At 34.3% G+C, this 14,125-nt stretch overlaps 1 protein-coding gene across 1 annotated transcript; it reads left to right on the top strand.

Annotated features, from left to right (window-relative positions):
* Positions 1-1,705: 1,705 nt before the first annotated feature.
* LOC110521336 (hyaluronidase-5) lies at positions 1,706-6,364 on the top strand. Its single transcript, XM_021598832.2, has 4 exons — positions 1,706-1,991; positions 3,967-4,929; positions 5,574-5,663; positions 5,798-6,364. The coding sequence occupies exons 2-4, from the start codon at positions 3,988-3,990 to the stop codon at positions 6,227-6,229; spliced, it is 1,464 nt and encodes a 487-aa protein (XP_021454507.1). The 5' UTR covers positions 1,706-1,991; positions 3,967-3,987; the 3' UTR covers positions 6,230-6,364.
* The last annotated feature ends 7,761 nt before the right edge of the window (positions 6,365-14,125 follow it).

The following is a 14,125-nucleotide window of genomic DNA, read 5'->3' as shown; positions in this document are numbered from 1 at the left end:
ATTTTTGGGTTTGATTACAGGCTCAAAATAGCCAGAAACAAATAATTTTCTTCTGAAACTCGTCAGTCTATTCTTGTTCTGAGAAATAAGGGCTACTCCATGCGAGAAATTGCGCTGTCTACTACTCCCTTCACAGAACAGCGCAAACTGGCCTTAACCAGAATAGAAAGAGGAATGGGAGGCCGCGGTGCACAACTGAGTAAGAGGACAAGTACATTATAGTGTCTAGCTTGAGAAACAGACGTCTCACAAGTCCTCAACTGGCAGCTTCGTTAAATAGTACCCGTAAAACACCAGTCTCAACGTCAACAGTGAAGAGGCGACTCCAGAATGCTGGCCTTCTAGGCAGAGTTCCTCTGTCCAGTGTCTGTGTTATTTTGCCCATCTTAACCTTTTATTTTTATTGGCCAGTCTGAGATATGGCTTTTTCTTTGCGACTCTGCCTAGAATTACAGTGCCTTGCGAAAGTATTCGGCCCCCTTGAACTTTGCGACCTTTTGCCACATTTCAGGCTTCAAACATAAAGATATAAAACTGTATTTTTTTGTGAAGAATCAACAACAAGTGGGACACAATCATGAAGTGGAACGACATTTATTGGATATTTCAAACTTTTTTAACAAATCAAAAACTGAAAAATTGGGCGTGCAAAATTATTCAGCCCCCTTAAGTTAATACTTTGTAGCGCCACCTTTTGCTGCGATTACAGCTGTAAGTCGCTTGAGGTATGTCTCTATCAGTTTTGCACATCGAGAGACTGACATTTTTTCCCATTCCTCCTTGCAAAACAGCTCGAGCTCAGTGAGGTTGGATGGAGAGCATTTGTGAACAGCAGTTTTCAGTTCTTTCCACAGATTCTCGATTGGATTCAGGTCTGGACTTTGACTTGGCCATTCTAACACCTGGATATGTTTATTTTTGAACCATTCCATTGTAGATTTTGCTTTATGTTTTGGATCATTGTCTTGTTGGAAGACAAATCTCCGTCCCAGTCTCAGGTCTTTTGCAGACTCCATCAGGTTTTCTTCCAGAACATATTTCTTCCAGAATATTGTTACTTCAACACAGTCTGCATTTGGGTCGTGATAGTAACCTTTAACCCAATAACCTTTGAGGGGCTTTGAGTAATGCTACTGTGATAATTAAGTTGATGAAATAGTTTGTTTTAAATATGTGTAAAAAATATAGATATATTTCCTGAGTTTTTTTGTACGTCTCCTAGAATTAAGACAAACACTTCAAAACCTTGTTTCTTATTATTTATTTTTGGACTATCCTTTTTGCCATTTATGAATGTGTTATTCAATGTGATTATATGGGCGTATACATATTATATATATATATATATATATATATATATATATATATATATATATTATACCTAAAAGGTATAAAAAAAAAGGTCCTACAATTCCAAATCAAATAGCTAAATGATCCATAGTATGGCCATCTAAAAACAAATCCAGATTTCAACTTAACAATCCCCCCCCCAACGTCTTAGACTCCAAAGAATTAACAGATTCGGTCATAGATATGATGAAATTACTAGCTACGTATGTACAATTACTCAGCAGTACATTTCCAATTTAAACTGACCGAGCATATAGAGGGAAAGATACTAGGGACAAATCAAATTATGACACATAGCAAGGATATTTGGTGGTGTCCACACATTGTTGTGATAAACATGTTTCCTCATACCCCCCTCCAGGCACAGACAGGTTCATTTTAAACCTGTTCATATCAACGAATCCCAATAAATATAACCACCTGAGGGAGTCACAAGACCTAGCATATAAATCAACGTCTGTCTTCAAACGCAAGCTACGCTCAAAGCTATTGCAAAACGTATTTAGAGACACCCTATTTAAATTTCCCAGATGAGACCTGTGGTGAAGTTTGTAGTAAGGGATCAAACATTTTGAGCAGGAGAAGGGGAAATACAGAGTGTGCTGGATTGCAAGGGATTTGTGTGTGAATCCCTGGAACAGGTGTGTGCACATTCATGTTGTAACCTTTATTCCTTTGTTCTACCAGCTCGACAACTTTGTTAAGTCTCATTTTCTCTCATGTTATTGTTTGAAGTAAGTTTGAAGTGGTATAGATATAGGATCTTAATTTGAGCCAGTTCGCAACAGCAGGAAAATAATCCTGCAGCAAAAGGAAATGTGAATTATTATGTGGATTATAATTAATGGACATTTTAGTAGGGTTTGATTCATTTTCCAAAGTGGAAATGACAAACTTTAGAAGCCTTTTTAAACCTTGAGTACATTACAAGGTTGCATAATGTGAGGAATGAGAGTGGGAATTGGAGTTGATGATCATTGATTAGTAATGCTTGACGTGTGTCTAAGTTCCTGTCTGCCATGTAAATGAATTGAGATGGGTAATGCAACGCGCCGTTTGTAGCTTTCAGAGAGTGGAACATCAGCTTTATTAAAGAAAAGACTTGGACACAAGACAGCTTAACTGGATGTGACTTTATTCCAGTACAACCACCATCCGAATTAGTTCAAGTGAGAGATGCATGTACACTCTTAGAAAAAAAGGTGCTATGTAGAACCAAAAAGGGGTCTTCGGCTGTCCTCATAGGAGAACCCTTTGAAGAACCCCTTTTGGTTCCAGGTAGAACTATTTTGGGTTCCATGTAGAACCCTTTGTGGAAAGGGTTCTACATGGAACCCAAAATAGTTCTACCTTGAACCAATAAGTGTTCTTCCTGGAACAAAAATCCTATGTTGATAGCTTCAGAGCCCTTTTGGAACCCTTTTTTCTAAGAGTGTAGAACTGGGTCAATAAACTCTGACCATACCATTCACTTATCGCAGACATTTTGCAGATATCCTTCATTAAAATAATTAACATTTACTACAGAAATGCGAAATACGTTTGCTTATATGGGTGATTGTTCATTTTACAATTGATGACTTCAACCATCAAACTATTTGTAATATATATATATATATATATATATATATGTGATGCACATTAATGTTATAAATGTATAGTTCTAATTATCATACTCACAATATTCAGGAAATTTATTGTATTACGGATTTTTGTCCATATCACAGAGCTCTAATTCACACGTCAGGCATTGCTAGTCAATGATCATCAACTCCAATTCCTACTCTTCCAGTTGCAATACATTGTGAAATAGTACAAGTACCAACAGGTGTTCTTGAGGAAAGAGAAAAACAGAACATAGATCAGATCTTTGGAAATGCTCCAAATCAATTACCCTTTACATAATAATGGAATTTCTCTACTAACTCTATTGTACGGGAAATGGGGTGGTAATTTTCAGCAGTTGAGAAATCACAGATATGATTCACCTCATTTGCTCACATTGTATATAGACTTATTTTTCTACTGTATTATTGATGTGTATGTTTGTTTTACTCCATGTGTAACTCTGTGTTGTTATATGTGTCGAACTGCTTTACTTTTTCTTGGCCAGGAAGCAGTTATAAATGAGAACTTGTTCTCAACTTGCCTACCTGGTTAAATAAAGGTGAACAAAAACAAAAAAAAAGATTGAATACAATGTGCTTAGTTTTGTGCTGATGTCATTCTCTATTGCCTCCATTTTGACTATCACTTCTATTTTTACAATTTGTGCAGTGTTTGGTTGTATTTTCCACTCCACACAAGATGTTCCCTCGCAGAAAAATGTAATTATTTTTATTGAATTGAACACTTTAAATGTAAAAGCTTTTTTTGAGTAGATGGTGCAGGATAGAATGCTGACCAGTGATGTCACAGTTATGTTTGTATTTGACAAAATTAAATCAAACAAAAACAAATACTTCTTCTTTGAAAGGAAATCTGCTTTGAAAAGAAAGGTAGTGCAGAACACATTTACCTACTTAACTCTGGGTTGGATGTGCTTTCTTTTGATTCTGCTCCAAAACATTACTCACAAAAACTTTGATTATTTATGCTTTGTTTTCCCATCTTAAGGAATAAGACAAAGAGTTGAAAATGAATCTTGACAGGGTCTCCGTTCGTGGACTGCACTTCATGGAATGTTTTTTTCTCATGACTCTGCTGGGCACTAACTGGGCACTACCTAAAACAGACCCACCTGTAGATCCTGACTACCCCTTCCTATTCATGTGGAACGCTCCCACAGAACTCTGCGAGACCAGATTTGGCGTAGTTCTCAACCTCTCCCACTTCCAGTTAGTGAGCAGCACTTTGAAGTCTGCCACCAACCAAAGCATCTCCATTTTCTACACCGACCGTTTCGGCCTCTTCCCCTACGTGGACGAGGACACAGGGGAAATGTATGATGAAGGCCTTCCACAGCTGATTGATTTCCAGGAACACCGTGAGCAGGCCGAAGATGACATTGAATACTACATCCCCGAAGACCAACCGGGCCTCGCCATCCTTGACTTTGAGGAGTGGCGACCACAGTGGGTCCGGAACTGGGGCAGCAAGGACGTCTATCGAGATCTCTCAATTGAGACTGTGAAAACCAAGACCCCAACCTTATCCGACGACGAGGCCGAAGACAGAGCCAAAATAGTGTTTGAGCGAGCAGCAAAGCGATACTTTCTCCGATCTCTCTTGGTTGGGAAGAGGCTAAGACCCAACAGGCTTTGGGGATACTATCTGTACCCGGACTGTTACAACTACGACTACAACCAGGATATGAGTGATTATTCTGGGAGTTGTCCTGAGCTTGAGCAAGAGAGGAACGATGAGTTGATGTGGCTATGGAAGGAGTCCACTGCTCTCTATCCATCCATCTATCTGGAGCTGATCCTGAGAGATTCCTACCAAGCCCGCCTGTTTGTCCGCCACCGCATTCAGGAAGCTATGAGAGTATCCATGCTCCCCAACCAAAGTTACGCCATTCCTGTTTACGCCTACATCCGCCCAGTTTTCAAAGATAGTGGTGATGACTACATGTCAGAGGTCAGTGAACACTGTCAAGAGATCTGAAAACTATTTATGTACCTGACAGCACACTAACTGGCCTAAAATCAGACATAGCCTAAACCAGGGGTCTGCAACTAGATTCAGCCGTGGTAGAGGATGGAACTTCATTATAATAATTTGTACACTGCATAATTGAACACAACTAAGCCCAAAAAGAGATTGTATTTCAAAAGAACAATACTTTCATACCTTGAATATATTGAGACACGATCACATATGTCTCTTTTTATATTTGTGGGAATAATTTCCTAAATGAAACAAATGTTTTACTGGAATACTGGTGATTTTAGTCTTTTTGGACGTAAAACTAAAATCCTACAAACAAGACGTATAGTTTTTTACGTTGCTAAAAACCTTTGGCCGACCCCTGGCCTAAATGTCTCAAGGGTATTGCTAAAAAATCATAGTGATCTCTCTATCTTTTTATTTAATCCTCTGTTCTACCAACATTTTCTATCATGTTATTGTTTGAAGTGTGTTTGAAGTGCTAGTGTTTTGTCTTGGCAAAATGTTTATTCTTTGAATGACTTGGTGTGATTTGTATCTTTTAAATGACTTGGTGGGGGTGTATTATGTCATAGTGATTTTCCCTTATGACTTTGTAACTCTGTGGTTTCCAGTATGACCTGGTGAACACCATTGGGGAGGCAGCTGCCCTGGGAGCGGCTGGGGTGATCTCCTGGGGGGACATGAATGTCACTGACTCAGAGGTATGCTCCCTATTTCTTTACAGATCTATTTCATATGCTTCTAAGAACAATCCATGCACCTAAATGCATTTAATCAAACATTTAATGTAAACACAACAAAAGCACTTTATCATTCTGTCCCTAACTTTTCACAGGACTCCTGCTTCACTGCCAGACGCCACCTGGAGAAGATCATGAATCCATACATCTTGAATGTTTCCACAGCATCGCGGCTGTGCAGCGAGGCTTTGTGTCGGGCGAATGGCCGATGCATAAGAAAGCACTGGGACAGAGACGACTACCTACACCTCAACCCATATACCTTCCAGATCAAGAGATATAAAACAGGCAATCTGGCTGTGAAGGGTGAAATGTCCCAATATGAGATTGACTGGTTTGCTGACAGATTTGACTGTTTGTGCTACTCTGACGAACCATGTCAGTCCTCCAGTACTCTAAACTCCTTCCCCAACTTTGTCCAAAGCAATGGAACTCCCCAATACTTCCAACCATTTGTCATTCTGACTTCTGTCTACAGTATGTATGTTTTTCTTGTAATGATGTGCAACAACACAGGAAGCTGGTGAAGGGAAGACTGCTAATAATGGCTGGAATGGAGTGAATGGATTGGTATCAAGCATATGGAAACCATGTGTTTGATACCTGTCACGCCCTGACCTTAGAGATCCTTTTTTATGTCTCTATTTGGTTTGGTCAGGGTGTGATTTGGGGTGGGTATTCTATTTGTATTTCTATGTTTTGGCCACGTAGGGTTCTCAAACAGGGACAGCTGTCTATCGTTGTCTCTGATTGAGAACCATACTTAGGTAGCCCTTTTCCCACCTGTCTTTGTGGGAAGTTGACTTTTGTTTATTCCACATAGCCTGTAGCTTCACGGTTGTTTTCTCGTTTGTTGTTTTGTTGGCGTCATTTTTTCTAATAAAAGAAAATGTACGCTCACCACTCTGCACCTTGGTCCAGTTCTTCCTTCAACAGCCATGACAATACCATTTGATTTATTCCTTTCCAGCCATTACTATGAGCCCAATTAAGGTGCCACAAGCCACCTGTGATGTATGTGTATTGTGTACAAAAGGAGGTGTTGTACTGTGTTGTACTGTCACTTGGAGTTTCCAGGGCTTCTTGAGTTTATGTTTGGGATACTAGTTTGGGTTGCTACCATATGTAAAAAATTCTAATAAAAAAAGTTCAGGTAAAAGGTATGAACACTGCACTTTTGGTGAAAGTACAAAAACATAAATGAAACTGCTGTGAAAAGTGTAAACACATTTGATGGTGATGTAAAAGTACACATTATGGTGAAAATACCATCATTTCCAAGTAAAGACAAGATCACAAGTGTAACTGGATATATTGTATACCCACAACCTTTAACTAGGTTTCTAATGTTATATACTGTATATCCACAACCTTTAACTAGGTTTCTGATGTGATATATCCACAACCTTTAACTAGGTTTCTAATGTTATATACTGTATACCCACAACCTTTAACTAGGTTTCTAATGTTATATACTGTATATCCACAACCTTTAACTAGGTTTCTAATGTTATATACTGTTTATCCACAACCTTTAACTAGGTTTCTAATGTTATATACTGTATATCCACAACCTTTAACTAGGTTTCTAATGTTATATACTGTATATCCACAACCTTTAACTAGGTTTCTAATGTTATATACTGTATATCCACAACCTTTAACTAGGTTTCTAATGTTATATACTGTATATCCACAACCTTTAACTAGGTTTCTAATGTTATATACTGTATATCCACAACCTTTAACTAGGTTTCTAATGTTATATACTGTTTATCCACAACCTTTAACTAGGTTTCTAATGTTATATACTGTATATCCACAACCTTTAACTAGGTTTCTAATGTTATATACTGTATATCCACAACCTTTAACTAGGTTTCTAATGTTATATACTGTTTATCCACAACCTTTAACTAGGTTTCTAATGTTATATACTGTATATCCACAACCTTTAACTAGGTTTCTAATGTGATATACTGTATATCCACAACCTTTAACTAGGTTTCTGATGTGATATATCCACAACCTTTAACTAGGTTTCTAATGTTATATACTGTATATCCACAACCTTTAACTAGGTTTCTGATGTGATATATCCACAACCTTTAACTAGGTTTCTAATGTTATATACTGTATATCCACAACCTTTAACTAGGTTTCTAATGTTATATACTGTTTATCCACAACCTTTAACTAGGTTTCTAATGTTATATACTGTATATCCACAACCTTTAACTAGGTTTCTAATGTTATATACTGTATATCCACAACCTTTAACTAGGTTTCTGATGTGATATATCCACAACCTTTAACTAGGTTTCTAATGTTATATACTGTTTATCCACAACCTTTAACTAGGTTTCTAATGTTATATACTGTATATCCACAACCTTTAACTAGGTTTCTAATGTTATATACTGTATATCCACAACCTTTAACTAGGTTTCTAATGTTATATACTGTATATCCACAACCTTTAACTAGGTTTCTGATGTGATATATCCACAACCTTTAACTAGGTTTCTAATGTTATATACTGTTTATCCACAACCTTTAACTAGGTTTCTAATGTTATATACTGTATATCCACAACCTTTAACTAGGTTTCTAATGTTATATACTGTATATCCACAACCTTTAACTAGGTTTCTGATGTGATATATCCACAACCTTTAACCTTTAACTAGGTTTCTAATGTTATATACTGTATATCCACAACCTTTAACTAGGTTTCTAATGTTATATACTGTTTATCCACAACCTTTAACTAGGTTTCTAATGTTATATACAGTTTATCCACAACCTTTAACTAGGTTTCTAATGTTATATACTGTTTATCCACAACCTTTAACTAGGTTTCTAATGTTATATACTGTATATCCACAACCTTTAACTAGGTTTCTAATGTTATATACTGTTTATCCACAACCTTTAACTAGGTTTCTAATGTTATATACTGTTTATCCACAACCTTTAACCTTTAACTAGGTTTCTAATGTTATATACTGTATACCCACAACCTTTAACTAGGTTTCTAATGTTATATACTGTATACCCACAACCTTTAACTAGGTTTCTAATGTGATATACTGTTTATCCACAACCTTTAACTAGGTTTCTAATGTTATATACTGTTTATCCACAACCTTTAACTAGGTTTCTAATGTTATATACTGTATATCCACAACCTTTAACTAGGTTTCTAATGTTATATACTGTTTATCCACAACCTTTAACTAGGTTTCTAATGTTATATACTGTTTATCCACAACCTTTAACTAGGTTTCTAATGTGATATACTGTATATCCACAACCTTTAACTAGGTTTCTAATGTTATATACTGTTTATCCACAACCTTTAACTAGGTTTCTAATGTTATATACTGTATATCCACAACCTTTAACTAGGTTTCTAATGTTATATACTGTTTATCCACAACCTTTAACTAGGTTTCTAATGTGATATACTGTATATCCACAACCTTTAACTAGGTTTCTAATGTGATATACTGTATATCCACAACCTTTAACTAGGTTTCTAATGTTATATACTGTATATCCACAACCTTTAACTAGGTTTCTAATGTTATATACTGTTTATCCACAACCTTTAACTAGGTTTCTAATGTTATATACTGTTTATCCACAACCTTTAACTAGGTTTCTAATGTTATATACTGTATATCCACAACCTTTAACTAGGTTTCTAATGTTATATACTGTTTATCCACAACCTTTAACTAGGTTTCTAATGTGATATACTGTATACCCACAACCTTTAACTAGGTTTCTAATGTGATATACTGTATATCCACAACCTTTAACTAGGTTTCTAATGTTATATACTGTATATCCACAACCTTTAACTAGGTTTCTAATGTGATATACTGTATATCCACAACCTTTAACTAGGTTTCTAATGTGATATACTGTATATCCACAACCTTTAACTAGGTTTCTAATGTGATATACTGTATATCCACAACCTTTAACTAGGTTTCTAATGTTATATACTGTATATCCACAACCTTTAACTAGGTTTCTAATGTTATATACTGTTTATCCACAACCTTTAACTAGGTTTCTAATGTTATATACTGTATATCCACAACCTTTAACTAGGTTTCTAATGTTATATACTGTTTATCCACAACCTTTAACTAGGTTTCTAATGTTATATACTGTTTATCCACAACCTTTAACTAGGTTTCTAATGTTATATACTGTATATCCACAACCTTTAACTAGGTTTCTAATGTTATATACTGTTTATCCACAACCTTTAACTAGGTTTCTAATGTTATATACTGTTTATCCACAACCTTTAACTAGGTTTCTAATGTTATATACTGTATATCCACAACCTTTAACTAGGTTTCTAATGTTATATACAGTTTATCCACAACCTTTAACTAGGTTTCTAATGTTATATACTGTATATCCACAACCTTTAACTAGGTTTCTAATGTTATATACTGTTTATCCACAACCTTTAACTAGGTTTCTAATGTTATATACTGTATATCCACAACCTTTAACTAGGTTTCTAATGTTATATACTGTATATCCACAACCTTTAACTAGGTTTCTAATGTTATATACTGTATATCCACAACCTTTAACTAGGTTTCTAATGTTATATACTGTTTATCCACAACCTTTAACTAGGTTTCTAATGTTATATACTGTATATCCACAACCTTTAACTAGGTTTCTAATGTTATATACTGTTTATCCACAACCTTTAACTAGGTTTCTAATGTGATATACTGTATATCCACAACCTTTAACTAGGTTTCTAATGTTATATACTGTTTATCCACAACCTTTAACTAGGTTTCTAATGTTATATACTGTATACCCACAACCTTTAACTAGGTTTCTAATGTGATATACTGTATATCCACAACCTTTAACTAGGTTTCTAATGTTATATACTGTATATCCACAACCTTTAACTAGGTTTCTAATGTTATATACTGTATACCCACAACCTTTAACTAGGTTTCTGATGTGATATACTGTATATCCACAACCTTTAACTAGGTTTCTAATGTTATATACTGTATACCCACAACCTTTAACTAGGTTTCTAATGTGATATACTGTATATCCACAACCTTTAACTAGGTTTCTAATGTTATATACTGTATACCCACAACCTTTAACTAGGTTTCTAATGTTATATACTGTATACCCACAACCTTTAACTAGGTTTCTAATGTGATATACTGTATATCCACAACCTTTAACTAGGTTTCTAATGTGATATACTGTTTATCCACAACCTTTAAATAGGTTTCTGATGTTATATACTGTATATCCACAACCTTTAACTAGGTTTCTAATGTTATATACTGTATACCCACAACCTTTAACTAGGTTTCTAATGTGATATACTGTATATCCACAACCTTTAACTAGGTTTCTAATGTGATATACTGTTTATCCACAACCTTTAAATAGGTTTCTGATGTTATATACTGTATATCCACAACCTTTAACTAGGTTTCTAATGTTATATACTGTATACCCACAACCTTTAACTAGGTTTCTAATGTTATATACTGTATATCCACAACCTTTAACTAGGTTTCTAATGTTATATACTGTTTATCCACAACCTTTAACTAGGTTTCTAATGTTATATACTGTATATCCACAACCTTTAACTAGGTTTCTAATGTTATATACTGTATACCCACAACCTTTAACTAGGTTTCTAATGTGATATACTGTATACCCACAACCTTTAACTAGGTTTCTAATGTGATATACTGTATATCCACAACCTTTAACTAGGTTTCTAATGTTATATACTGTATATCCACAACCTTTAACTAGGTTTCTGATGTGATATACTGTTTATCCACAACCTTTAACTAGGTTTCTAATGTTATATACTGTTTATCCACAACCTTTAACTAGGTTTCTAATGTTATATACTGTATATCCACAACCTTTAACTAGGTTTCTAATGTTATATACTGTTTATCCACAACCTTTAACTAGGTTTCTAATGTTATATACTGTATATCCACAACCTTTAACTAGGTTTCTAATGTTATATACTGTTTATCCACAACCTTTAACTAGGTTTCTAATGTTATATACTGTTTATCCACAACCTTTAACTAGGTTTCTAATGTTATATACTGTATATCCACAACCTTTAACTAGGTTTCTAATGTTATATACTGTTTATCCACAACCTTTAACTAGGTTTCTAATGTTATATACTGTATATCCACAACCTTTAACTAGGTTTCTAATGTTATATACTGTATATCCACAACCTTTAACTAGGTTTCTAATGTTATATACTGTATACCCACAACCTTTAACTAGGTTTCTAATGTTATATACTGTATATCCACAACCTTTAACTAGGTTTCTAATGTTATATACTGTATATCCACAACCTTTAACTAGGTTTCTAATGTTATATACTGTATATCCACAACCTTTAACTAGGTTTCTAATGTTATATACTGTATACCCACAACCTTTAACTAGGTTTCTAATGTTATATACTGTATATCCACAACCTTTAACTAGGTTTCTAATGTTATATACTGTATATCCACAACCTTTAACTAGGTTTCTAATGTTATATACTGTATATCCACAACCTTTAACTAGGTTTCTAATGTTATATACTGTATATCCACAACCTTTAACTAGGTTTCTGATGTTATATACTGTATATCCACAACCTTTAACTAGGTTTCTAATGTTATATACTGTATATCCACAACCTTTAACTAGGTTTATAATGTTATATACTGTTTATCCACAACCTTTAACTAGGTTTATAATGTTATATACTGTTTATCCACAACCTTTAACTAGGTTTCTAATGTTATATACTGTATATCCACAACCTTTAACTAGGTTTCTAATGTTATATACTGTATACCCACAACCTTTAACTAGGTTTCTAATGTTATATACTGTATATCCACAACCTTTAACTAGGTTTCTAATGTTATATACTGTATATCCACAACCTTTAACTAGGTTTCTAATGTTATATACTGTATATCCACAACCTTTAACTAGGTTTCTAATGTTATATACTGTATATCCACAACCTTTAACTAGGTTTCTAATGTTATATACTGTATATCCACAACCTTTAACTAGGTTTCTAATGTTATATACTGTATATCCACAACCTTTAACTAGGTTTCTAATGTGACATACTGTATATCCACAACCTTTAACTAGGTTTCTAATGTTATATACTGTATATCCACAACCTTTAACTAGGTTTCTAATGTTATATACTGTATATCCACAACCTTTAACTAGGTTTCTAATGTTATATACTGTATATCCACAACCTTTAACTAGGTTTCTAATGTTATATACTGTATACCCACAACCTTTAACTAGGTTTCTAATGTTATATACTGTATATCCACAACCTTTAACTAGGTTTCTAATGTTATATACTGTATATCCACAACCTTTAACTAGGTTTCTAATGTTATATACTGTATATCCACAACCTTTAACTAGGTTTCTAATGTTATATACTGTATACCCACAACCTTTAACTAGGTTTCTAATGTTATATACTGTATATCCACAACCTTTAACTAGGTTTCTAATGTGACATACTGTTTATCCACAACCTTTAACTAGGTTTCTAATGTTATATACTGTATATCCACAACCTTTAACTAGGTTTCTAATGTTATATACTGTATATCCACAACCTTTAACTAGGTTTCTAATGTTATATACTGTATATCCACAACCTTTAACTAGGTTTCTAATGTTATATACTGTATATCCACAACCTTTAACTAGGTTTCTAATGTTATATACTGTATATCCACAACCTTTAACTAGGTTTCTAATGTTATATACTGTATACCCACAACCTTTAACTAGGTTTCTAATGTTATATACTGTATATCCACAACCTTTAACTAGGTTTCTAATGTTATATACTGTATATCCACAACCTTTAACTAGGTTTCTAATGTTATATACTGTATATCCACAACCTTTAACTAGGTTTCTAATGTTATATACTGTATATCCACAACCTTTAACTAGGTTTCTAATGTTATATACTGTATATCCACAACCTTTAACTAGGTTTCTAATGTTATATACTGTATATCCACAACCTTTAACTAGGTTTCTAATGTTATATACTGTATATCCACAACCTTTAACTAGGTTTCTAATGTTATATACTGTATATCCACAACCTTTAACTAGGTTTCTAATGTTATATACTGTATATCCACAACCTTTAACTAGGTTTATAATGTTATATACTGTATATCCACAACCTTTAACTAGGTTTCTAATGTGACATACTGTACCCAATATCTTATGACACTGTAAGGCCAGCATTCATCAGGTATATAGACCACTGGCATCTCCTGTCAATGACAAGT

This window comes from Oncorhynchus mykiss, chromosome 30 (assembly GCF_013265735.2).
Source record: "Oncorhynchus mykiss isolate Arlee chromosome 30, USDA_OmykA_1.1, whole genome shotgun sequence".
Taxonomy (NCBI): domain Eukaryota; kingdom Metazoa; phylum Chordata; class Actinopteri; order Salmoniformes; family Salmonidae; genus Oncorhynchus; species Oncorhynchus mykiss.
The sequence above is the reverse complement of the archived record's forward strand: the minus strand, read 5'-3'. Positions and strand labels throughout refer to the sequence as shown.

Bases quoted from the DNA above. Each gene is read 5' to 3' on its own strand.
- LOC110521336 (XM_021598832.2), top strand. From the start codon at position 3,988: ATGAATCTTGACAGGGTCTCCGTTCGTGGACTGCACTTCATGGAATGT. The intron at 4,930-5,573 runs GTCAGTGAACAC...TGTGGTTTCCAG, and splicing joins GTGATGACTACATGTCAGAG to TATGACCTGGTGAACACCAT. The intron at 5,664-5,797 runs GTATGCTCCCTA...AACTTTTCACAG, and splicing joins TGAATGTCACTGACTCAGAG to GACTCCTGCTTCACTGCCAG.